The 26,919-nt window shown below is 37.3% G+C and overlaps 1 protein-coding gene across 16 annotated transcripts in view; it reads left to right on the top strand.

Annotated features, from left to right (window-relative positions):
- RASAL2 (RAS protein activator like 2) overlaps positions 1 to 26,919 on the top strand; it is a 384,407-nt gene that overhangs the window by 344,309 nt on the left and 13,179 nt on the right. For 11 of the 16 annotated variants that reach the window (XM_019952448.3, XM_073803926.1, XM_019952446.3 and 8 more), the window contains 9 exons: positions 3,512 to 3,665; positions 5,593 to 5,691; positions 6,585 to 7,139; positions 9,611 to 9,755; positions 16,081 to 16,225; positions 16,874 to 17,110; positions 19,076 to 19,277; positions 21,547 to 21,746; positions 22,522 to 23,383. In XM_019952448.3, the coding sequence (XP_019808007.1) occupies positions 3,512 to 3,665; positions 5,593 to 5,691; positions 6,585 to 7,139; positions 9,611 to 9,755; positions 16,081 to 16,225; positions 16,874 to 17,110; positions 19,076 to 19,277; positions 21,547 to 21,746; positions 22,522 to 23,383 (2,599 nt within the window). The remainder of the gene's footprint in view (positions 1 to 3,511; positions 3,666 to 5,592; positions 5,692 to 6,584; positions 7,140 to 9,610; positions 9,756 to 16,080; positions 16,226 to 16,873; positions 17,111 to 19,075; positions 19,278 to 21,546; positions 21,747 to 22,521; positions 23,384 to 26,919) is intronic. The other 5 variants (XM_073803929.1, XM_019952450.3, XM_073803956.1 and 2 more) reach the window with 1 other exon arrangement.

The following is a 26,919-nucleotide window of genomic DNA, read 5'->3' as shown; positions in this document are numbered from 1 at the left end:
AGCAATATAATATTAATTCACTGTAGTGGGTAATAGAAAGCTATTCCTGCCTTGTAGTTTCTCTCTTAAATAGGTCAGAAGCAGCAGGTAATCTTCATCAGCAAAGCAATTAGATTTTTAACCCTTAACTATCACATTGAGCCCTGAATTATTCCATGGTGTTTGGGATGATGGGGGTTGGGGAGTAGGGGTGCAGGGGTTGGGAAGAGAACCAGTAGTCAAGGAATTCACAACGTCCACTTTTGAGGTTAGGTTCCTTGATGGCCATTGTCAGATTGGACTGGGAAGCGTCGTTTTAAACTCCTGTTTTTCTCTCAATAAATCCACATTCCGCTTTCCATTAGAGAAGTAAACTGTAGTGCCATACAGAGCTGCTAAAACTCTAATTAGCAGATCTAAGAAAAATCAACTCATAGGAAGGTACAGGAGGAGGTAAACATGCTTAGAGGGGACTTGGGCTTACTAATGCTATTATATAGAAATATTTGCACAGATAATGCCTCCCCACCGCTGCCACTCCCAGGCTGCTTGATCTTCCTGTTTACTGTAATCCTGCTTCTCTGGGAATTACTTCTGTCTTCTCCAAGACACTTTCTTCCCAATACAGGAAGGGCTTGCTTATTTATTCATTAGCAATGTTGCACATATTAGCAACTTTGGTGTTCAGTTCATGGGCGTAGGTGTGTATATACACACAAACATACATAAATGCTGAACAATAGGAGACCCTGAACTATACATATTAACAGCTGAAATTTCTGTAACCAGGAAGAATTTTGAATTCTAATTCCAGGTGGCTTGGTTATGATATCTGTTTATGGCTGTATTTGGAAGTTAAACCTTCCAGATACAGCCATAAACAGATATCAACAAATGTCAAAATGACATTTGTTCAGCACTGGAAATACAGTGAATAAAATTATCCAACTCTCTCCAAAAGAAAAAAAAATGTAACTCAGATAAGTTAATGAAAATAGTACCTAGAAACATTAAACTAGGATAAGAACTGCAAAGGAAATAAAACGGATGTGAGAGAAAGATTGTACTTGCAAGGTGGGATGTGGCAAATACCTTTTAGTAGCGGGCTGGGGATCATCTAGGAAACATCTAAAGCTTCGCAGCTTCGTTCTCTAGCACAGTTAAGAGATTCTCCTCCACCCCCAGAGTTGCCTCAGTTTTTTTCCTACAGCTTTTGACTCCAGAATTGTTCATGGAAATGGGTGGAGCCTCGCTTTTCTTTCCTTTCTGTCTTAAAATGGTTACATTTGCAGAGCATGCTCCTTGAGTCCTTCAAGCTACAGCTTCTCCCAGCTGCCTTTGGCTCTAATCTCCTTATAGGTGTAGCACCATGGCAACAGGCCCAGCCTAGAGCCCAGGAACCTTGTTTCTGTTACCTGAGGGGCTGGATGCAGCCTGAGGAAGAGAAGAAGAATATTACCTGTCCTGCAGCCTATTTGGAAGATGACTTCATGTTCTGTAATATGTGTTTCTGTTCTGCTTCTAGTGAAGACTTGAAATTACACCTGGAAAACATTTATCCAGAGATGTTATCAGTAACTAAAGGCAGCAGGGGAAACCATCTTCTGTTGGTTCTTGTCTTCTAAACACAGAGTTGTTTTCTGAGATGTAGTTCAGAAAGTGATTTGCTGTACCATGACATGTGGCACCGCTATGATTTTGGGGTGCACTGCAAGATGGCTGTACAGTTGCTTCATGTAGGTAGACATTTATTTGGTTTGAGATAAAATTAATTTATGTTTTAGAATATTTTCCTAAAGAATTTAAAACAAAAAAGTAAGCCTTATTTTGTACCTCCTATTTTAAATATGCCTTCATCTTCCCTGTTGAGAGACTCACTCCCAGAGCAGGATAGCCTTTTCCCCTACAAGCAACTCCTCCTGGGAAAAACGGGCTGGAACTGTTGTTTCATGTATTTAGAAAAGATTACAGTATCCTGTTGCCTCAACCAGGCTTCCTATGAAGCATATTGGGAAAGTTTGTATGGTAATTACATTAAAATTTGTTTTTGCATTTAGTTATTTATAGTTGATATGCTCTGTTGACAGTATATAACATGTCATTGTCTTATCCAGTAGAACAAAAGGAAATAAATGTGGAGCCATTACATTGTTATATTTTTAGGTACAAAACATTAGGTGGCTTTTGTGCATCCTTTGTATTATCAGTGGTAAATATAATTATTGAATTTTTGACCATAAAAAGATTGCTGAACATTAGAACACACATTTTTGTGTGTGGAAAGAAGAATGGACTAAGGTCCTATTGCTTAAGATGTTTTTTACTGTATGGAGTTTGATTAAACAGTGTTAGAATGGAAACAGAAGGAAAAGAGCAGCCTTTCGTGCTAGTCTCCTATATCTCATTACTTTATAATTTAACTGAAAGCTACTCTGGCATTAAGTATTTTGGTTCCTTTTTAAGTTAACATGGTTATTTCAAGGAAATGAATGAAGCTGCTTATTTAATGTGTTTTACAAAAACAAATGTCTTTCCACAAGGCATTTCTTTTTATCCCCATTACTAGGTACTTCTGCTTGAAATATATGTATTTAACTCTGGGTGTTTCAGTCAATAAATACTATAATTATTGAGTAAAACTGCATAGCTATCCAGTTCTGGATTCAAGAATATTGTGTTTTATATTGTTTGGCTTCATTGATTCTTCCAAGGGGAAGGCAGTGAAGTACTAGCTCCTGTAGTGACAAGAGTCATGCTTCCCCGCATTCCTTTTTAAACAACTAGGGGACAGAATCAACCAGAATGCCTGAACAGTGTTGACAAAGGTCTGTTCTTCTAGTTTGAACATTTCTTTTGAGGGTGGGAAGTTTCTTCAAGGCATTTTACTCTTTATTCATATTTGTACAGTAAAGCATAGATAGAACCAAAAGCTTGCCAGAAAAGAATTCCATATAGAGATGGAAATCAGACCTTTGGAAAAGCAGGGTCTTGTGCTGAAAAGTTTGGCTTTGATTCTGGGTTTGTGTATGTATGTTTATTCTGCCAAAGCAGAAGGAAACAGAATGAGGGTTCAGTCACTGCTATTTTGTCACTGATAATAGAGGATAAAGCTATAGCATGGAAAAAAAAAAAAGTAAAAGAAACGATATGTCTTTTGATAACACCTTTGCATAAAAAAAATGTGTAAGATAACCTTAGATGATATATATTTCTCCATCTCCAACACAGGAATGTGGATAAAAACAGTGTCTGTGGTGGAGCTTCAAGCTCCCTTGAGACTAGTAAAATTATAGTACATTTTTGTGTTTTGTTGAAAAAAGTAAGTGTGTACACACAGACACAAATATGTATGTGGCTTATCTGTGCCACATGAATATGGTCCTATTATTATTGTTACAGATTAACTGTTAATTTGCTCATTTATTTTCCTCTTAGGCATTTATACATTTGGTTAAGCCTCCATTGCATTTGACCTTTATTTTCTTGTTGGCCAAGTAATTACACTACCATAAATATCTCTTTCTACTTTTAGGTCTCGTGGGCTGCCTAAACTAAAAGAGTCACGTTCCCATGAATCCCTGCTGAGCCCATGCAGTGCAGTGGAATGTCTGGATCTTGGTAGAGGGGAGCCCGTATCAGTGAAGCCACTCCATAGCAGCATCCTTGGACAAGACTTCTGCTTTGAGGTAGAAAAGTGTAGGAAAAAGGAAGAGTAGTTAGACAACAAAGAGATTTTTCTATCCAGTATTCCTATGCTCGCATTACTGTATTGATGATTTGATCATCTTAACTGGTTTTCAGTTGCTGAAAATTACCTACTTACAGGGGAAAAATTGGAAATCTGCTAATCTGATTATGTTGGTGATTAAAGTTATTAATGATGGCTTCTCATTCCTTTTGGGCTTGTCTGCTTTCAAAATAAATGAGTTCTTCTACTCAGTGCTCTGTGGTGACCTAAATGGGAAGGAAATCAAAAAAAGAGAGGATATATGTATACATATAGCTGATTCACTTCGCTGTACAGCAGAAACTAACACAACATTTTAAAACAACTATACCCCAATTTAAAATAAATAAATAAATAAATGGGTTCTTAGTGCATTCTCAGCAGAGGTCACAAGATTAATAATAACTTATTGTTAGTATTTTAATTTTTTAGTATTGATAAAGATATCACACAATATGTTATTATTTTTCTCCTGAAAGCCAAACCCCCCAATTTTAATGATCCTTTTGAGGAAATTGACTAAAACCATAATTTTTCTAACTAAAACATGGGCAGTTCAAGATCTGGGACCATGTCTTATCTATCTTTGTAATCCCCAGCACTTAGCCCAGTCCCTGGCACATTGCAGGTGCCTAATTTCTTCAGTGAACAAATTGCCCTTCACCAGAAAATTATCATCATCACCTTTTGTAAGGTAATTTCCCCCTCCCAAAGTAAATGGCCAATTGGCCATTTGCAAATTTAATTTCAAAACCATCCATATACTTGTTAGTGTTATGATTTAATTAATGAGCACAAACTTACAAAGTTATTAGTGATGAGTCCTATGTTAGATATTGTAGAAGTTGAAAGATGTTTTATACCTTTTCTTATGGACCTGCACTATCCAACAGAAATACAGTGCAAGCCACATGTGTAATTTTAAATTTTATTAAACCCAAATCCTACCACTTCTAACATGGAACTAAAAATTATCAATGAAACTTTCTACATTCTTTTTTTAAAAACTGAATCTTCAAAACCTGATGTATATTTTACACTTACAGTACATCTCAGTTTGGACTAGTATTTCACATGCTCACTAGCCACATGTGGTTAATAGCTACCATATTAGACAGAATGTAACATCTGATCTGATTCACTAGGTTATAATCTGAGATTGAGTTAATATGTGAACCACTTTAGCAATTTGGACAGGTCATTTATTGGTGTTCTTTTGTATAAAAGTCACTTGAACTTTGCCATATTTGTAGAACTCAGTTCAATGGATTGTATGCCCAGCCAGGTGTTAGGTTCTAGGCATAGAGACAACATGCTTCATTTTTAAAGGACATTGATAAGAATCATCAGGCTAACCTAACTAGATGATTGGCAATCAGACTGGTTGCCTAGTAGAAGAGAAATGGGTTCCAAAGTAATTCGATACTGGTAACTCTTTTCAGTTTCACGTAGTAACCTTCTGTAACATAATGAAGGCAGTCCCAAGAAATAAGCTGTTTTAGAGACCTTCTTCCCTTTTTAGTTATTTTTATTAACTCAGAATTGAGCATATTTATTTGCAGGTAATTTTTAAAGGTTTAAGTTTAATTAAAGATTTTTAGTTTTGTTCTTTCTGAACTGTAGGCCAGTTTTAGGTTCCTGAGCTGAATTCTCAATGGCCTTTGTCTTCATACCTGCATTCTAGTAGATGCTAACTAGATAACAAAACAAAAAGTGAATGTGGATGTACATATAGATATCATAAAACCAGCAAATATAATTTTGGTTGCCATGTAAGTATAATATGGGTTCATAGCATATCTCTAAATCTTTCATGATACAACTAGGAAGATAGAGACCCCAAGCCCTGCATTTCCTTTTCCTTATCTCTAATCTTTATGTTGAAGGTTACCTACTTAAGTGGAAGTAAATGCTTCAGCTGTAACTCTGCTTCAGAGAGAGATAAGTGGATGGAAAACCTTCGCAGGACAGTTCAACCAAATAAGGTAATAGTGGCTTTGAATGTCCAAAAAATGTATAACTCTATAAGCAGTAAGTTGATTGAAGGTAAATAGAGTAATAATACCTTAAATTTTATAGAACTTTTAAACACATATACGTTTTGTCCTTTTATGCTCAAAATAATCTTCTTACAGATAGTATCATGATTTTACCAGTGTGGATAAGAGCAGCGGTCCCCAACCTTTTTGGCACCAGGGACCAGTCTCATGGAAGACAATTTTTCCACGGACGGTGGGGGGCGGGGGTGGTTTGGGATGATTAAAGTGCATTACATTTATTGTGTACTGTATTTCTATTATTATTACATTGTAATATATAGTGAAATAATTATACAACTCACCATAATGCTGATAGGAGGCGGAGTTCAGGCTGTTGTGTGAGCGATGAGGAGCGGCTGTAAATACAGAGGAAGCTTCGCTCGCTCGCCCACTGGCTCACCTCCTGCTGTGTGGCCCAGTTCCTAACAAGCCACGGACCAGTACCAGTCCGTGGCCTGGGGTTTGGGGACCCCTAGATAAGAGGACTCAGAGAAGTTAAGTCACTTGACCAAGTGAGAGGCTAGTACAAGACAGAAATGGGACTAGAACACAAGTTTCTTAATTACTTACTTATCTCTGTTTTATTTGCAGAAAGCTAATTCAGTTGCCACAAGACTGGCTATATGAGAACTTACAGGATGATATTTTTTTAACCCAAGTAAAATAAAATGTATGTGGCTCTCTAAGAGCTTTCTATTATCTTGAACAATGAGGTAGCAATCCCCTTCATTATTTTTTGACTGCCCTTAATGAAGTACATAGCATCACCTACTTTAAGAGGAAAATGTTGTCTTTCTGGGATTTCAACTCTCAAACACAACTTTGTTACTTCTTTATAGGACAATTGCAGACGAGCCGAAAACGTTCTCCGTTTATGGATTATTGAAGCCAAGGACCTTGCCCCTAAAAAGAAATATTTCTGTGAACTGTGCCTTGATGATACCCTCTTTGCTCGTACAACCAGCAAGACCAAAGCAGACAATATTTTCTGGGGTGAACATTTTGAGTTCTACAGCCTTCCACCTCTTCATAGCATCACAGTTCACATTTATAAAGATGTGGAAAAAAAGAAAAAAAAAGACAAGAATAATTATGTAGGGCTAGTGAATATCCCTACTGCCAGTGTGACTGGTCGCCAATTTGTAGAAAAGTGGTACCCAGTGAGTACACCTACACCCAACAAAGGAAAGACAGGAGGACCTTCTATTCGGATTAAATCACGTTTCCAAACTATCACCATTCTGCCTATGGAGCAATACAAAGAATTTGCAGAATTTGTCACCAGCAACTACACCATGTTGTGTTCTGTTCTTGAACCAGTAATTAGTGTGAGAAATAAAGAAGAGTTGGCCTGTGCCTTAGTGCACATTCTTCAAAGTACTGGCAGAGCCAAGGTAAGTGGAAAAGGAGGGTTGCGTTACCCAAAATCTCTTCCCTACCTTTTATGAAGAAAAAACACATGTTTACTGTGGAGATTCAAATTAGAGATATATGCTTTGCTATTGGTCAAAAAAAAAAAAGAATTAGGAAGGAAACCTATTAGTGGTTCTTAGATCCACTTATGAGTGGAGATTATAAAAGTAAAGAAGTAAAATGGAGACTAACAAGTATTTATTTAAAGTTTATTTGCATGAAATAGAGATACCGCAGCTAGCTCTTTATTGTCTGACAAAATAAATGGTAGGATTGGTGGATAATCCCACAATATGTTCAAGATTATTTATCTTTAGTTCTGGAGTGCATTGTATGATGGTTTTATTCCTCACTATATTTTAAATTAAGATTAACTCATGACTGTACCCAGCTAGTCACAGAAGGAGGTATTCCAGAAACATGCTGGTCATTAACAAGAGTCTTCATGAGATTAACATCTAAATTTGGAATTAAAATACCAAGGGATGTTATTTAATTGTTAGCTGTCTCATGATAACCTTATCTCAATTCATGCTGGATAGAAGTAAAAGTTCAGGAAGATAAAAGAAAGAAATATACTAATTGTATAAAGAACACTAAAGAAATGATAGAATCTTTTTTTTAATTTTTATTGGAGTATAGTTGATTTACAATGTGTTAGTTTCAGATGTAACAATTGATAGAGTCTTTGATCAGCCTGAACTGTGGTAATTATCACCTCTGTGAGGCATATTCACTTAACTAGGCTAAATCTCCATTATATTATATGCAAATTGGTCATGGTAAAATTGTATTTTAGATCTAGAGGAGTTCACAGCTAGAATAATTTATGTAGAACTGAACAATAAAATAAAGCGTTTTTAAAATTTCTTGATACAAATCAGAATATATCAAATATTCAATATTTAGTCCCTTATTTAACTGCCTTCCTACTGATTATCATTTTGGTGGTTGAATTTACTAATAATAATTTTGAGCTTTCTGGTGTTAAAAATGTGTCATTGAAATTTTGAGTCTCATCTTTGAAATTGTATGGATATGTTCTTTCTGTTCTTCATTTGCTCAAGGTTCAAGGATATATGTAGGATTTTTTAACAGCTTTATTGAGGTACAATTTACATATCATAAACTATACCCATTTAAAGTGAAAAACTCAGTGAGTTTTGACAGATTATGCACCCGTGGAAACCACAGCAGTCAAGATACAGAATGTTACCATCACCCCCAAGTTTCTTCCTGACCCTTAGCACAAGAGTTTTAGTAGTGACTCCTAAGTCTACGACTCTTTTACAGTGTTGATCTACCCTGGAATAAATCCCGTTCATGTTTAAAATGCTTAATTTTAAAATAAAAGTAAATCAACAACTTTGAAATATCCAGTGAATATATAACATTCAAAATACAGGATGTTTTCAAATTGAACAGTAAACAATGAACTTTAAATCAAGTTCCTTAGACTGATGAGAAATGAAGCAGTTGTTTCTTAAGGGCTTTATTTCTCCTTATGCCTTCGTTCGCTATGGATGGTTGGATGGATGGATGGATGGATGGATGGATGGATGGATGGATGGATGGATGGGGATACATACATACATACATACAAACAAATATAATCAGCCTAGAAAATGAGTTCAGATGTTTAGTTCAAGAAATGTCATGTTGATACTATAGACCAATTTGTAACAATTATATATTGAATGCCTAATATGTGTCAGAAGCAGTTAAATGCTGGAAATATAGAGGTGAATAAAAATAGACACTGTCTTTGGTCTCATGGGACTCACAGTCTTCTGGGGAAAACAGATGTTAATCAAATAATTACGGAAATGTGTGATTACTGCGAAAAGTGCAGATTTTTAAAAAGTTATATTGTGCTGTGAGAATGTGTATTAAGGGGACCTGACTAGTGGAGTTCAGGGGCAGTGTTGGTAAGAGAAGGCTTCACTGAAGAAAGATGTGCAAACTAAAATCCAAAGGATCTGAGGAATTAACTCCATAGCAGTGAGGGCTGAGCAAGGGTGGGAGTGAAGCAGAACTGAGAACAGCATTTGCAGAAATCTCTGTGGTGAATAGACAACATTGTTATTAGAAAGGGCTTGATGTATTCAAGGACCTACCGAAAAAAAAAGGCCCTTGAGACTGGAGCAATACAGAGAGAATGGTATGAGATGAGGCTGGGAAGATAGACAGAAAGCAGAAAATATAGAGACTTGCAGGCCACATTCAGAACTACAGTCTATATCAAAAGTGCGATGAAAAACCTTTGAAGGAATTTTTAACTTAGGATTGGTGACACCTAAAATTTTATCCTGACTGACTTTTTTCTTTCAAATGAATCTGGTAGCTTTAGTTTTAAAGCAGCATTCCCAGGATGTTTGATATTTCATCAGTCTCTCCTAATGTATATTATTTATTCAGTTGCTTTCTGCCTAACTGAACATTATTCTACCAGGATTTTCTGACTGACTTGGTGATGTCTGAGGTGGATCGTTGTGGAGAGCATGATGTCTTGATCTTCAGAGAGAACACCATTGCCACCAAATCCATTGAGGAATACCTCAAGTTGGTGGGACAACAGTATCTTCATGATGCATTGGGTATGGAGAAGAAAAACATCTGTTTTCTTTCCCTTTTGATTTTTAGACCCTCATGAAACAACCAAATGGAACTCAAATTCTGCATGTTATCTGGTTCTAGCTGATTAAAGTGTGAAAGTTGGAGTTTCAGCTGTAAGAAGTCTCTGCAATACTCAGCAGGGGAGGAACAGCAGATTGATTTCTTACACTATGTACCGAAAGAGAAAGTTCATCAGCATAGGCAGCTACCCCCATGCCCTCAGGTCCCTGAGATTCTGAGATACACAGTAATGTTAGTAATGAGATGTCATTTCTAGTTGACTTGTCTTCCCCAAAGTGTTGGGTATTTATATCATGATATAAATACATTACCTAAGTCTTGAAAGTGTTAGCATTTGTTATTATGCATCAAAAATGGAGAAACTCCTTCCAATTCCCATAACTCCCAATTTCTGCCTTCCAGACCTACAGAATTTTTCACAACTAATCTTTGTCCAATCAGTAGTTCTTAATGACTAGGCCACCCACTTGCAGCTCCATATTTGGTCGTGAAATTCAGGTGTTAACCACTGGAGTAAGGCACTGTGCTCGACACTTTGATATACATTCTGATAAAGCAGACATGAGTTCCTTGAAGAACAGTGTCATTTTTTTTATCCCCATATCCCCAGTACTTCATATAGAATGTAGAGCAGCACCATCCTAAAGAAACATAATGTGAGTCACATGTGAGTAATTTAAATTTTCTAGCAGTCACAGTGTAAAAACGGTAAAGAGAAACAGGTAAATTTAATTTTGATAACATTTTATTTAACCCAGTATATCCAAATATTATTTAATATGTTATCAATATAAGAATTATTAATGAAGTATTTTACTTTTTTATCCTAACTCTTGAAATTGTGTGCATTTTATATTTATTATACGTTCAGTTTGCACTAGCCAAATTTCAAGTGCTCAGCAGTCACATGAGACTATCAAGAATAGACAATAAGGTATGAATGAATGGATAAATGTTTGCCCTTAGAGAGCTTACAATATAGATAGATAAGAAAGATAAGGATATCCCTATAACCAAAAAGAGAAAGAGAATCCTGTGCCTTTTCAAATAATTAAAGAAATTGATTATACCTGATGGAATTATAAAATTTCCCTTGTGACATTTATGATGTGTGTGTGTAGCTCGAAGTTTAGCAAGGTTTATAAAAGCAGAGATTGGACAAGGGAAGTGGCAGGGATTAACATAGGGGAAAGAACCTCATGAACAAAAAGGTATCGAGGTACCAGAGAACCAGGCATGTTTGGAATATAGCCAATTAGCTGGAAAATAAAGTGAAAAAGACAAGTCAACAACAACAAAAATGATTAGACAAATAACTAGAACCAATTAGTTGAGTGCCTTGACTGCCTGGCTGAGGAGTGTAGATTTTACAGTAATCACTGGTGAACGACTGGAAGTTTTGAGCAGGGTGTTTTTAATAGAATCAGTTTAACAGAGTGATTTAAATGGGTTGGTGAAGAAAGCAGCTGAACGCAGAGAGCAGTTAAGAAGCCATTATAATAAGGAAGGCAAGAAATAACAAGACTGTGAATGAGGTAATCGCCAAGAGTAAGAGAAAAGTTGGATCTAAGAAATATTAAAGAAGTTGAGCTAATAGGACTTGGCAACTTTTCAGTTTGTGAGAATGGGGCAGGGCGTGGTGGAGGAGGAGATCAAATATTACAGTGAATTTGGGGCCTTCCTGAGTGACAAGAAGGATGATGAGATTCTTAACAGAATGAGAACATAAAAGTAGTAGGCTTGAAAGAATGAGAAATGATATTTTCACTTCACATGTATTCAACTTGAAGTTCAAGTAGGAAATCCCAGGGGTTCTAGGTAGGAAATCCCAAGACATCTGTCTAGCTGGCTGGTGAAAATTTAGGACTAAGTTACCCATGTGGAGGGAATCAATGAAACTACAAGATTACAGGAGCAGGAAGAGGATAAGGCCAAAGACAGCTCTAACAGTGCACCTGGTTTATGGTGTAGAAGGAAGCAGAAGAATCAGGGAAGTGGTCAAAGAGAGAGGAAGCATGCATGCACACGTGCAAAAAAAAGAAGGAAAATACTGTGTCTTAGACACCAAGAGGAAAAAAGTATCAATAGAGTCAGAGATTGAGGAAAGTAAAGATTAAAAAGAAAACACGGCTATTGCATTTTGATGACTCGTGATGGCTGGGACTGCTCTCAGGAGCACAGGAGCCAGGTTGCACAGGCTAAAAAGTGAATGACTGCTCAAGAAACAGGACCGTTGTGTTTACCTATGCTGGACTCACTGTAGTAGCAGTTAATTCCTACTTTGGAGAAGTACATTTTTTCTTCTCCTGCTTCCTATCTTCATATTTATTTCTTTTCTCTAAGTCATGTGCTTTAGTTTAAGATCTAATAGGAATTTAAAAGAAGACTAGTGAAAATGGATTTTCATTGACATTAGGAAAGGTACAGAATCAGAGTTTCACATAAAAAGCTTGTACAGTCATATAAATTACATATCGTGGTTTGCTCTAATGATTTGCACTGCCTTATAAAAAGCAATGATGATGCATCTCAAACAGTATTCTCTATTCTGGGGAGATAAAGGTGTAGATATTTGTTGACCATCTACTTCTTAAAAATCCGATACTCATATTCTACCATCAGTGTGCTAAATAGGCTTCCCAAATGAAATAATTCCTGAAGTGAAAAGGAGAGACAAGTCCTTTGTTAATCATTACAGTTAATTATTAACTGTCCTAGAACAGTTAATAGTTAAATAGCTGATTGGCTCAATGAGACCTGAAAATTGATTCAGTGAGCAGGGGAAGAAATTCAAGTAACCCCACAAAGATCTCTATTATATTTGTAACCCAAAAGCAAGGACCAGGGTGGTGAAAATGGCTACTGCTTCCAAGAGCACAAACAAAATTAATTGGTAAGCTTCTTCAGGAAAGAGATTCTACTGTCTTCTCCCCATCGAACTCCCCATATTTCTAGTTAGCCTTTTTTTTATATATATAAATTTATTTTATTTATTTATTTTTGGCTGCACTGGGTCTTCGTTGTGGTACGCGGGCTTCTCATTGCGGTGGCTTCTCTTGTTGCAGAGCACGGGCTCTAGGCACATGGGCTTCAGTAGTTGTGGAATGAGGGCTCAGTAGTTGTGGCTTGGAGACTCTAGAGCGCAGGCTCAGCAGTTGTGGCGCACGGGCTTAGTTGCTCCGCGGCATGTGGGATCTTCCCGGGCCAGGGCTCAAACCCATGTCCCCTGCATTGGCAGGTGGATTCTTAACCACTTCACCACCAGGGAAGTCCCTATCAGAAGTTTTAAATTAGAAGGCTTCACAGTGAAGTCTCAGTGAACCAAAAAATCAAATTAATAAGTACAGCTGAGCACTCTGAATAATTAAAGTTTTGTTGTATTTCGTACACTTTGGGCAAAAAAAAAAAAATAGATGTTATTTGCAGACTACCTGAAGAATTCTCAGAGAAAATTGAGTTAAAAGTTGCCAGTCATATTAAACAATATCTACCTGCCTTTTAGCCAGTCTTCATTTATCTTGATTAAAAGCATTACTATTTACAGACTCTGCCTCAGTTAGACTTAAATTAAGTCTTTCATCTGTTAACCCCTTTTACCTTTCTCATTGAAATCAGTTTGCATGTTGATGCATCTGATCAACAGGAAACACCATCTTCTGTGACATATAGAAGGCCTCTAAATTAGAGGGCCTCTAAAAAGGCCTAATTTCCACCACTGGTGGCAGAGGCAAATTTCCTTTTAGCAATAGTATGTCCGTACCTAGTGGCTTATTTCTATACGTGAAATTTGGATGCTAGATAATAATGAGTTAATGAAACACACCATAGAACATTCTAGGCACAAACTCAAATTTAAACAACATATTGAACACCCATCCTCTTTGTCCTTGATCTCTTTTTTTAAAGGCAGGAGAGCAGACATGAAGGGATCATTAAATCTGTCTCAGTAAGTTGTGATCGGCTAAACAGCTTCTAGGTGCAGGTCTATAAAAGTTCACCTTTCAATGTGGTACTTTCCACACTATCAGACATAGGTTACAGTTCTTTTTTTTTTAATTTATTTATTTTTGGCTGCGTTGGGTCTTCATTGCTGTGCTTGCGGCGAGTCGGGGGTGGGGGGCTACTCTTCGTTGCGGCACGCAGGCTTTTCATTGTGGTGGCTTCTCTTGTTGCGAAGCATGGGCTCTAGGCACACGGGCTCAGTAGTTGTGGCTTTCAGGCTCTAGAGTGTAGGCTCAGTAGCTGTGGCACACAGGCTTAGTTGCTCCACGCATGTGGGATCTTCCCGGACCAGGGCTCAAACCTGTGTCTCCTGCATTGGCAGGTGGATTCTTAGCCACTGCGCCACCAGGAAAGTCCCAGGTTACAGTTTCAAAAGTGAAAAGAATTTTCTCAAGTTTGGAGGATTTTAAATATATCATAATCAGGTAAAAATAAAAAACTTTAGACAATTAATTTACTTCTGGACCCTTGAGTTGTTTATTTGGTTCTTTTCTTGAAGAATAAAAGAAAAATACTCTCAAAATTCACAAGTTATTTATTAATATTAGTTATTGTCTCCTGGAATAGGTATAACTCACCTAGGTATAAGCTGAATATTAATGATATAAATTTAGAGGTGGATTGATTTTTACATGAAGTATTTGACATTGATGACTTATTTTTAAATTCAGGTACTCTTTAAATGAGGTAAATTCTGTGGGAGCACATAGCATAGGTGATGTTGAGAACATGTTCAATAGAAATCCTGTGAGAGTTGGTAAACATTTTTAAAAGGCTTTTACCAGTTTTGATTATTTCACTCTATGAAAAGTTATTCTAAATTTACAAGGTTTGTACATAACAATACTTATTATATGGAGCCCCTACTAAGTACCAGGCACCATATCAGACACTTTTCTTTTCATGCACTATTTTCAGATCCTCACCATAGCTCTAGAGGGTTGGAGTGATTAATGCTATTTTCCAAATAAAGCACCCAAAACTCAGACTAGTTAAGTGACTTCTCATGGCCCCACAGTTGGTTAAGTGATGGGTCCAGGATTTGACCCTAGATCTTTCTGACTCCAAAGCCTTTACTTTTTCTCTGCACCACTTTCTTTTCTGTGCATCACTTAGATTCCTCTTCTCCAAGCATTGTTCTTCCAAATAATCAGTTCCCATTCCTGTATCACAGCTATTTTTTAAATCTTTCATTTATCCTAGTACTAACCATTTTGATAGAAAATGCTCTTTGATATTGCTGCTGCCACTTAATTTTTTATAGGAATTACTGTTCACTTTCATGAAATCTATTAATAACTAGCCTGAACTTCAGTTAATATAAGCAGATTTGAAAGGAGCTGTGAAAGTTCTACTCCTCTGTCATAAAGACCTATAAAAAACAAAAAATAAAAACATACTACCATCTCTAACAAATATTTATTGAGCCCCTGCAATGCTTTGGAAGCTATTTAATAGGCTGGGATTTGAACATGAATAGAACCCAGTCCCTGACCTTCAATGGTATTCATCCTAAAGATGAGACAGGCGTGTGAACAAATAAGCACAAAACAGTGTGAAACATAGAACAGAACAAATACATGGTATAGTGCATGGTGGAGGATAAACAGGTGATAAACAGGTAAGGTAAGGATTTGCTCTTTCAGGAAATACTGGGCATATCTCTATAGAGGCTAAGATATATGAACAGGGCGTCTAAGCTAAATTTATTTGGAAAAAGATCCAAATTATATAAAGAGATGCTCTGCTATGTGCTATGTTGAATGACTATCCCCATTAGGAGAGGTAAGCCTAGAGACCCTTACTTGAATCTGTGTTTGCACCAGTATTAGCAGTTAAAAGCATAGGTAAGCTAATCATTCAAACTTGGGTTATTTATTCTTCTAAAATAGTAACAACATTATTCATAAGGTAAAGAGGCTTTATAATAAGTAATGATTTCCTGCTATTTAAATATATTTGTGATTTCAGATAAAAGATTTAAAGTTGTAGCATTTTTTAAAGTAGTTTCATTATTCTTTTTGTAAATACCATGATGATGATGTTAATGAGTGCTGTTTTTCCACTTCCAGAGTAAGGAAAATAAACATGACGTATAGGAGGTGGTATCTCTTGGGTTCCAGAGCAATAATCCTTCGTGAACAGTGTTTTGTGCCCTCCATGTCAGGCATCAGAACGAATTCCCCATTACACATTTTAGTACAGAAATCCTACATTCTTTTATTCTCTTCAGGAAGACACTATTTATAGTTATACTGTCCGTCATCTTCTCTCTCGAAATAGGGGAGTTCATCAAAGCTTTGTATGAGTCAGATGAAAACTGTGAAGTGGATCCCAGCAAATGTTCATCTAGTGAACTGATAGACCATCAGAGCAACCTGAAAATGTGCTGTGAGCTGGCTTTCTGCAAGATCATCAACTCTTACTGGTGAGCTGCTGTCGGTGCTTCACTCCCTGCTATTGGAACTTCAGTTTTTCAATATGAGTTATCACAGTGTTAACTGTTATTTCCCAACCAAAGGAAGGACTTATGGGAAAAATTGAAAGTTTCCCTAATACACTTTTGTCTAAAATCTAAATCTCTCTTGTAAGCAGAAGTTGCTCTGAACTATCCACATAAATATAATATTTCCCCAGAATATTAGCACCACATTGTCGAATACCAAAAGTATTTTGAGGACTTTTAAACATATTTACTAGTGTCAAACAAATGTGTTAATGATTTTTGATCATTATTCTAACCCCAGCAATTGGTGAGATTTTGGAAGCTTTTTGATGAACAGTCTTTAGAGAGATTATGATGAGCTGTAGTAAACTAAATGGTTTAGTCAGGAGCCTCATGCCATTTTCCCACTTTGCAAACCTAAGTTTACACTAATTCCTGAGTTTTGTAGCTTTGGGTTTCTGGTCTCCATCTGGACGTCTATGAATTTTCCACCACTTCTCAGGCATGAATCAGACAGAAGCTCTCTCTATTAGGCCCTCCTCATAGCCTGGCTCTGTTGGGCCAGAGTGGGATCACCTGTGCTTCCTTGGGTTCTAGTACTTTTATATTTGGTCCTTCTTCCTTCCCCAGTGTTTTCCCTCGTGAGTTGAAAGAAGTGTTTGCATCCTGGAAGCAGCAGTGCCTGAACCGCAGCAAGCAAGACATCAGCGAGCGGCTCATCAGTGCCTCGTTGTTTCTCCGTTTTCTGTGCCCGGCCATCATGTCTCCCAGTCTCTTCAACCTCATGCAGGAATATCCTGATGACCGCACATCTCGGACTCTAACTCTCATTGCCAAGGTCATCCAGAACCTGGCCAACTTTGCCAAGTAGGTGTCACTACCATAACCACTTTTTAACAACATTATTTAAAAAGTACATGAGGCCTAACCTTTGGATGAGCGTGGGGTGCCTCGTAACTCATGTTACATGATTTTTATTGTGGTATTATTAAAAATAGCAAAAAAATTGTAATCAATTTGAATATTCACTTTATAGAGGAATGGTTAAGTAGTCTGTGCATTCAGTGGAATATTTGCAGCCACTGCAAGTTGTGTTTACAAAGAACCAATAATATGCAAAATGATACAGATATAATTATATTAAATGAAAAGTTTTATTAAAAACTCCAGCCAAGGGCTTCCCTGGTGGCGCAGTGGTTGAGAGTCCGCCTGCCGATGCGGGGGACGCGGGTTCGTGCCCCGGTCTGGGAAGATCCCACATGCCGCGGAGTGGCTGGGCCCGTGAGCCATGGCCGCTGAGCCTGCGCGTCCGGAGCCTGTGCTCCGCAACGGGAGAGGCCACAACAGTGAGAGACCCGCGTATCGCAAAAAAAAAAAAAAAACTCCAGCCAAAAAAAAAAAGATAGGATACCAAATGGTGCGTATACTTTTATCCCAACAATATGAAAACACAAAAACCTAAGTATAGGAACATTGGGAAGAGCAATCAGTCAAAATTCTATGGTTACATTATCTAAGACAAGTGGCCTGGCCCCTTCAAAAAGTCAATATCATGAAAAATGGAAAAGATGGAGGGAGGACTGTTCTAGATTAAAAGAGACAATGCATTGCTTGAATCTTAATTGGATCTGAACTGGAACAAACATTTATAAAAATCATTTTGGGGACAATTGGTAAAATTTAAATATGAACTACATATGAGATAATTTATAAATAATGTCTTTTAAAAGTTTTAGTGACAGTAGCATTGGTTTATGAAAGCGGTTTTCCTTATTCTGGAGAAATAGGTGCTAATGTACTTAGAGGCTATGTCTGCAACTTAGTTTAAAATGGTTCAATCAAAAAAAGAGAAGAGAGTGAAAACAAACGGCAAAATGGGAACAGTTGGTTAATATAGGTGAATGGCATATGGGTGTACGTTGTATATTCTTTGAACTTTTCTGTAGCTTTCAACTTTTTCAAGAGACGTTAGGAGAAAGCAGTTGGAGAAGAAATGCACTGAACTGTAAATAGCAGATGTTTGGGTGGTGGAATGGGTACACCTACCCTTTTTTCCTTCCACTTTTCATTGTTTTCCATTTTTTCTTAAGTTTGTATAATTTTTATAATTTATAGAAAACAATTTTAAGAAATCACTGAGAAGCAATTCACACTGGCAAAATCGATCCCAGATTTACTCAGTATTGAAGCTTAAGTACAAGTTTCTAGTAGCAATGTATTGAAGGAAAAGATTAGAACTTCAATGAGATACATTGTTTTGTAGCATGTGGCTTTTTAGAAGTGCACTATTTTAACTTTGTGTGCTCTATATATATGCTAACACAGAAATATACATGTTTACCCATATTTGAGCTAATTCTTGTAAAAATTGTTTCTAGTTTATTTTGGAACATGTTTTATGGACTTAAACTAGGCCTGGAAGATAGCTAGAACCTAGATAGGCAAAGAAGAGAGGAAGTTCTCTAGTAGAAATAAATAGCATGAGCAAAGGCTTGGAGAAGAAAAAGAGTATAATGTATTTGGGGGACTTTGAAGAAGCTAGCAATATTGAAGGTTTATACTGATAATGAATGTTTACAATGGCTTTAAATACCAGGAAAAAAGGATTTTGTCTTTACCCTATAGAGAATAGAAAGCTATTCAAAGTTTTTGACTATTAATATAATATTAAGAAAGTATGTTTTAGTATTTATCACTTATAGATAATAAACAAATTAGTCACCTCCCCAAAATTAAAAAAAAAAATGTATAGGTCTGTGTAAAGTCAATTCAAAATGATCACATCTCTTTTCCTGAATATGTTCTTTCTCATTTTCTCTCCCTCTACTTCAGATTTGGTAACAAAGAGGAATACATGGCATTCATGAATGATTTTTTAGAACACGAATGGGGTGGAATGAAGCGCTTTCTTTTGGAGATCTCTAATCCGGACACCATCTCAAACACCCCAGGCTTTGATGGTTACATTGATCTGGGCCGAGAGCTTTCAGTTTTGCATTCCTTACTGTGGGAAGTAGTTTCCCAACTTGATAAGGTAAAGTAGGCGGGAAGGGTAACAGGAGATGGGAGGTAGAGAACCCTAATGTACCTGGATTCTGGAGAATATCTACAGAGTAATCACATTCATGCTTTCTGCTTGTTGAAAGCAACCTTTTGCCGTAGAAGTCTGGGAGGAAATAGTTTTGATTTCTGAGTAAAATATGTGCCCTACAAACCAGGAAATTCTAATAAGCCACAAAATTATTAACATATATTTTTAAGTAGTTACCTGAATTAATGGAGTATATATTTCTATAAACAAATATGTTTGTGTATTTGCCTAGAAACTAATATCAAATATTGTTGTATGAAGCCTTATTCATGTATAGTAGAGTGAGAAGAAACTTCATGTAGTAATTTCTAACGGAAGTGTGGACTTAGAAAAATACTGAGACTATCACGTTTAAGTAACTTACCATGAGATTTATTTTTATCATGCAAGTCAGAGGGTTTAATATAACTATTAGTACCTATAGAGTTATGTGGGATCTGAAAATCCTGATGTTTTCTTTTCATCTGTAGATGTGAATTAAGAATAGAGAAAACAATTATCATTTTTAATCATTTATTTTCTGACTATAAGCTTAAGAATTTTTTTGTATACCATATTAATAACTAAATATATACCATGCCAATCATTTTCTTCCTTCTCGAATTTTGCAAAGAGGAATAGAATTTGTTATGGAAAACAGTCTAACAGACTCTGGCTAGGTTTATCACAATAAGTATTTATTGATGTTTTTGTTTGCTACAGCTACTTTATAAATATCTGTGGTGGTATGTTAGAATAACTTCAAAAAACAAAGTTATTTTTCTGTGATAAGAATTTGTTTATTTGTTTTCCTCCATTTTCCTATTATCTTTATTTTTTTTGAGTCAGAACATTTTTTATTTTTTGAATTTTATTTTATTTTTTAATACAGCAGGTTCTTATTAGTTATCTATTTTATACATGTTAGTGTATATATGTCAATCCCAATCTCCCAATTCATCCCACCACCACCACCACCCCCAATTATCTTTAAAAACATTGCACCAATAAAATGAGGGAGAGGGGAGTAAAACCTATTAACAAAGACCACCTTCCTGAGGAAATATAAATGGTAGGGTGTCCACTGGTGCCCAAAACATTTGTAAAATAATAACCTGTTTCTTATTCTCAAGGACCCCTTCTTAACTTTTAGAAATGCTAGCTAGATTTTAAGTTGCAGCTATGCCGAGGGTAAATTCCTTGGATATGAATCATGGCTCAAGAGAGTCAAGCAAGTAAAGACATTCTTCAGATGGCACTGTACTCATTTGAGCAGGGTAGAAGAGTCTGTTGAGAAGACAACGAAAACCCGGAGGCAGCCATGTAAAACTGCCTCATGGATGAAGGTTCCCATAAGACCCCATGAGAATGAGAATTCCCCAAAGAAAAAAATGATTGAGATGGATAAAGCAAATCATAAAAAGTTATTCTTCACTGAATAACTGCATCAGTGGGATGCAGATACAGTTATCTTCTGAAATCAACCTGGTTTATTCAGGGTCAAGGTCTTTTTAACAGGCTTTGCTGTGTAAACACACGTTCTCCTTTTTAATTTCTGTTTGGTCCTGGGAACCAGCAGTACATCTATCTAGACACATCTCATAGATGTGTCATAACTTTGCTGTTTAAATTTTTTTTAAAAAATTGTCTTGCTGATGCAAACTCAGCTGGCAGTAGGTCAGGGTTCCCAAGATTAAATGGCTAGTGGATGGCAATATCAACTGTGTGCCCTGCAGTGCTCTGGACCCCTGAATGCAACACCTTCTTGTATGTCGGCATGCATTTCTTTCCTCACATGATCCCTTTTCTTTGGAAGTTTCATCACACTAGCCAATCCTCTGGTCTTAAAGTTCTTTTTGGTTAGAAGGTGTTTGGTTCTTCCCCTACCCTCCCCCACCTTGATCTACCAGCCTCCCAAAGATTTAGTTTGCTTTGCATGTCTATTTTAGTTGGAATGGCAATAGTTTGGTTGTTTTGAGCATGTCTTTTAATTTTTATTTGCATAATCCTAATTTCTATTTCCTTTCTTTCCTCAATGTCTGCTGCATCTTGTTTCGCCTCCTCCATTCATCTCGACGCCATGGTTCTGCTGCTCCATAACAATGCATTATGAACCTGCCACTCCCATATGCAAACACCTACCCTTCCCTCCAACCTCCACCCCTCCATCAATGGGCATCGTTGTCCCAAAAACAATCTGTGGTGGATATCGCAATGCTTATTATCCAATTAGGGTGAAAATTCCTTCCTACAGGCGACCGTGGCAAAATTGGGACCTCTCCCTCGTGTTCTTGCTGATATTACCAAATCTCTGACTAATCCTACACCAATACAACAGCAACTGAGACGCTTCACTGAGCATAACTCCAGTCCAAATGTCAGTGGAAGCCTCTCCTCTGGGCTGCAGAAAATTTTTGAAGACCCTACTGACAGGTATGAATTTCAGAGAGAATTGGAACTACTTATTTCAGAGGGAGATAATATGTAGAGATTTGGGAAAAATCTATTTAACTTACTTGTTGAATTTACAACTTTAAAATGATGAGCAGTTGGAAAGAATCTTCTGAGATAAATCCAATTGTTTGTCATAATAATACACATGATCTAGGATACTTATTTTCTAGAATGATATTGTAGAGTTATATTCAACAAACTTATAAAAAGAACCTATGTCCTGCTTAATGGAAGACTAAGAGCTCTATGAAATTGATATTTTCAGGTGTTGTAGCGCTCAAAAATCTGAGAACCTCAGTGAAAAATATTTTAGAGCTGGCTGTGTCAGCTGAACAGGTAGATACAGTGTTGATGCTTAGACTTTGTTTTCTGTATTGGCAAGACTTGTGTCTTTAGTAGGGACCCTTTGGTTGTGTACTCAGGGCTTCTCGAAGGTTTAGACAGAACCAATTAACTATGAATTGGAATACCTTGGGAGGTGTAAAACCTAACTAGGCAATTATTGGAATTCTAGTAAAAATCTAAGACAGGGATGGAGTGGTCTATACAGTGTTATTCTCCGCCTTTGAAGAAAAACTAAAAATGTTGGATCTTATCCTAAGAATTGTGATGATGAAATCTGTGTTTAGAAACCAATGTAAGTCTCCACACCAGACCTCTGAGCCTTCTGAAGAGTTCATGTGCTTGAGTTGAGGAATCTTAACTCCGTTGAATTTGCCTCAGGAGTAATTAAGGGTCCTTTCTTTTTCCACAGTGATTTGCATAAACTAAAATCTCCAAGCCAGGACAACACAGATAGCTATTTCAGAGGGAAAACGTTATTGCTGGTTCAGCAAGCCTCCTCCCAGAGCATGACTTACTCTGAAAAGGATGAAAAGGAAAATAGCCTTCCTAATGGCCGGAGCATCTCCCTCATGGACCTTCAGGACACTCATGCTGCCCAAGTGGAGCATGCGTCTGTCATGCTTGACATGCCAATGCGCCTGACTGGAAGCCAGCTTTCCATAACCCAGGTGGCCAGCATCAAACAACTTCGGGAAACCCAGAGCACTCCCCAGAGCGCACCCCAAGTGCGAAGGCCCCTGCACCCAGCCTTGAACCAGCCAGGCAGCCTCCAGCCCTTGTCATTCCAGAACCCTGTCTATCACCTCAATAACCCAATTCCAGCAATGCCAAAGGCCTCTGTGGATTCCAGTTTGGAGAACCTAAGCACTGCCAGTTCCAGGAGCCAAAGTAACAGTGAAGACTTCAAACTCAGTGGACCCAGCAATAGCAGCATGGAAGATTTCACTAAACGTAGCACTCAGAGTGAGGACTTCTCCAGGCGGCACACTGTGTCGGACAGACACATACCTCTTGCTCTGCCACGGCAGAATAGCACGGGGCAGGCCCAGATCCGAAAAATGGACCAGGCTGGGCTAGGTGCCCGAGCCAAAGCCCCACCATCCCTGCCACACAGTGCTTCCCTACGTAGCACCGGGAGCATGTCACTGGCATCTGCAGCTCTGGTGGCCGAACCTGTGCAAAATGGGAGCCGGTCCCGGCAGCAGTCCTCTTCCTCCAGAGAGAGCCCTGTTCCCAAAGTGAGAGCGATCCAGAGACAGCAGACACAGCAGGTAGGGTTGAGTGCTGGAGGGGGCTGCCAGGTACTTGGTCCAACTGTTTCCTCGGTTCTTTATATATAAATCATTGAGAAATCCAATTGCTAGCAGGGCTTCCACTTAAAACTATTTTTTGCAACCTTTTAATGGAAGAGGAAATGAAAAGTTTGGGAGGCTTCTAGCTAGATGAGGCAGCAGAATGTAGCTTGCCTCATTACTCTTAGGAGACTGTAACAACCACTCCAGGGGCCTTTCTGTCTCTTCAAGCAGCAGAGCTGTGATCTCAGCACTGAGAACAATCTGTGAGGTTGAGTAATAATTAGACACTTAAGCTGTGAATCTGCAGGCCAGATCAACTAGGATATATTTTGGGAATCTGGACATTAATCCTCCTTAATTTTTTTTCTTAAGTTTCCAGAATAAAGTTTTGCACTTTCAGCCAAGAGTTTAACGTAACTGCTCTCTACTCCATCCCCCAACTCCCTCTGGAAGTAGTAAGTCCCCGTGTGCCCTTTCCTGGAAGTGGCTAGAAAAATAAACAACTGAGCACCTATAGAAGCAAGGTAAAGAAGAGAGGTAAAAAGATAGAAACACAGGTGGTTGACAAGTATTCTCTAAACATTTATGAAAATCTCTTATATTTCTATTTACATGGACAAGCCCAGCTCATGTCTCACCTAAATTTAATATAAGGTGATCAAACTTTTTTCTTCACAAATAAAAATGTTCCTTAAGAATTTTATCATCTCTTCTTTACAGATTACATTTTGAGGCACCAATCCATATTTGCTCTTGAAATAAACTAAGAACCTTATAAATGCATATATATACATATCTTACTTTCATCTAAAAAAGATTTTTCTCCTAAAAAAAGCTTTGTTGAAGTTTTTTTGAAACCTAATCCTACTTTATTTGTATTAGGGAGCTTTGTGATTAGAAGAGTTCTATGACAAATCCTTTTGTCAGCAGAATCACTGGTCAGAGGAGACTGCAGTGAGACCCCCAATGTATCTCTTTAGTATATTTGCGTTTTTATAGGTAGGCATTTACTGATTGGACTGCTTCTGCCACCACTCTGCTGTGGTCAGAGCCCTTGCCTCTACTTTGATAATTATTGTTTAAAAAAAAAATTAGAACATTTACAGAATCCTTAGATAAAGAAGTAGAAGAAGGGATGAAAACTTAAGCTGATTCTGGTAGGCAACTTCCTGGGCAAAACCTCCTAGTTGGTCAGTTCTTTCCTGAGAAATAAACTTTTTCTTCAGTCTTAAATTTTTCATTTTTATTTTGTTATATTTCCCCAAATTTCACCAATTCATTTGATTTAATACACATTTTAATTTAAAGAAAAGGAAAAAAGATTATACTCTATTAATTTACATAATGATTATATTATATAATTTTTTCCTTTGCTTTAAATGAAAATGCTTTTATATATATATCTTTTATATATATGTCATATATGTACATTTAATTTGCGTTAGGAGGCTATCAGTCTCTCCCATCTTATTGTGAATTAGTTTCCATACTTTGATTTTATGCTAGCTTCTAGTTGAGATCAACCCCTTTCAGAGAATTAAATTGTTGACTGAGAGGAGAAAAGAAAGATAAGTAATTTCAGAGATGCAGTACTGTGTGGAGGCAGATGTCTACGTGGGGGTTTAGTGCAGCTTGAAGGCCCTGAGGATGAGATAAGGAGTAGAGAAGAATATCAGATTGGCAGAGAGGGGCAAGACAGGGCACAGGGTGGGCCCTCTGCCTACTTTTCAAAGGTGGATTTAGTCCCAGCCCTGGAGAGAAAAGAAGAATGCTTACCCTTCCCTCCTGTATCATGTTGTCCTCAATTCCCAGGACCCGTGACTCAGACTGACTGTTAATAGATATTGTAAATTAAATAGCCTTTTGTGTGATCATCGGAAATGAATTGTCATTTATAATATCTGTGCTGTAGGAAAACAATAACACCTATCATATAAGCACTACGTGTTTCTGTGCGTGAATAGAAAGCTGTTTGAATAGATGGGAGGTAGGAAATGCATATATGGTCTTCAGACAACCAATTAAAATACTTTTGAGCCATAGCCATTAATGAGCTTGGGAATGTCTATGTTATGTTGGCATGAAGTGAGGCATAGCCACAGCACAGCTTTACATATTCAGCCCTGTTTGTGCCTTTGCTGGTGCTGCCACTGTCATACCAGTTAAACCATAAATCACTGTATTTTGATTGCTCAATTTTCTGTTTTTTCTACACTGGCTTTTTCTATGCAGATGTTTTATTCTTTCAAACGTATGTTATTATTTTTTTTTGTTCCTTATCATTCTTGCTTGCTTTTCTCATCTCAGTCCCATGAAGCCTCTGATGTTCTATATAATCAGCACATTTTTTACGTAAATTCCTTTACATATTTTAATTGCAAATTGTGTTGGGGAATTCTTCTCTCCCAAAAACTGGAGGATTTCTTTGTGGGGATTGTTCTGCCGGCATTTGTAATTATTGGAGGTTTTGTCCCATGCAAATTCCATTTGTATCTTAGCACAAAGGAGCGGCCATTGTTGGCAATGTAACTAGCTTCAGTCTTCTCCATTTGCTGAGTAGGAAGGAAATAAAATCCTAGTTCTACAGAGAAGGAATTTTTTGACCCTTTTCGGCCTCTGTTTGGATTTCTTTTTAATCATTTTCCTCTCCATCTTGTTTTTTTGTGTATCATGTATTCTGTGCACATAATAGACTCTATTTACAATATATGAGTTGTTCAGATTATAGCGTGTTACCTAACCTTAGAAATTCTAATTTGAAGAGGCTTTTTAAATAGGTATTTGACAAGCCTATCAGAATGATGCTACAGTTTTCACATTTGGATTTGTTGAACCCTCGCCTAACCAACCTCTTCAAGGATTCTCAGTTTACTTACTAATTTAGTCAGCTCTTTCTTTGGTGTTGATAGCAATAGTGTTATTCATTTATGGGAACCTGACTATTTCAGACTGTGGAGAAGCTGAAAGCAACAAGTCTTATTTATATCTAGTAAATAAACAGGGAACTGGCCTGTTCTCAGTTATCCTCAGCATAGCCAGGCTAACTGTAGGATCAGTGAAACTGCTTTCTCAGGCCCTTTTGCCCTAAAGCGTTATTATTTTTCCCAGAGAAACCCTATAAAAGCTTTATCTCAAAAGGGTGATATTCCTAATAGGAATCCGTGCTCCTTTTCATTTCGTCTTTTTCATCCTTCATTTTCTTTAATGACCCACTGTTGGAAGTCAATGAAGAAAATGCTCTTCTTAAGGCTATAGCTAAGCAAGATGGCATCTGAAACATTTACCAACCTCTTTTCTCAATTTCTTTGACTATAAACTAGAGGTAATAAATTTTGTTAGCTATCCAGCTTATAAAGGAGCTAGAACAATCACTGAGGAAAAGCCTTTGATGTACTTCCAAAGGATTAGAGGAAAAACATAGGGTATCCTTCTCTTAGTAATAAATTGTACTTTGGTAATGAATTCTAAAGAGAATCCAAAGTAATAATAAATGAATAATATTTTATTGAGCA

This window comes from Tursiops truncatus, chromosome 1 (assembly GCF_011762595.2).
Source record: "Tursiops truncatus isolate mTurTru1 chromosome 1, mTurTru1.mat.Y, whole genome shotgun sequence".
Taxonomy (NCBI): domain Eukaryota; kingdom Metazoa; phylum Chordata; class Mammalia; order Artiodactyla; family Delphinidae; genus Tursiops; species Tursiops truncatus.
The sequence above is the reverse complement of the archived record's forward strand: the minus strand, read 5'-3'. Positions and strand labels throughout refer to the sequence as shown.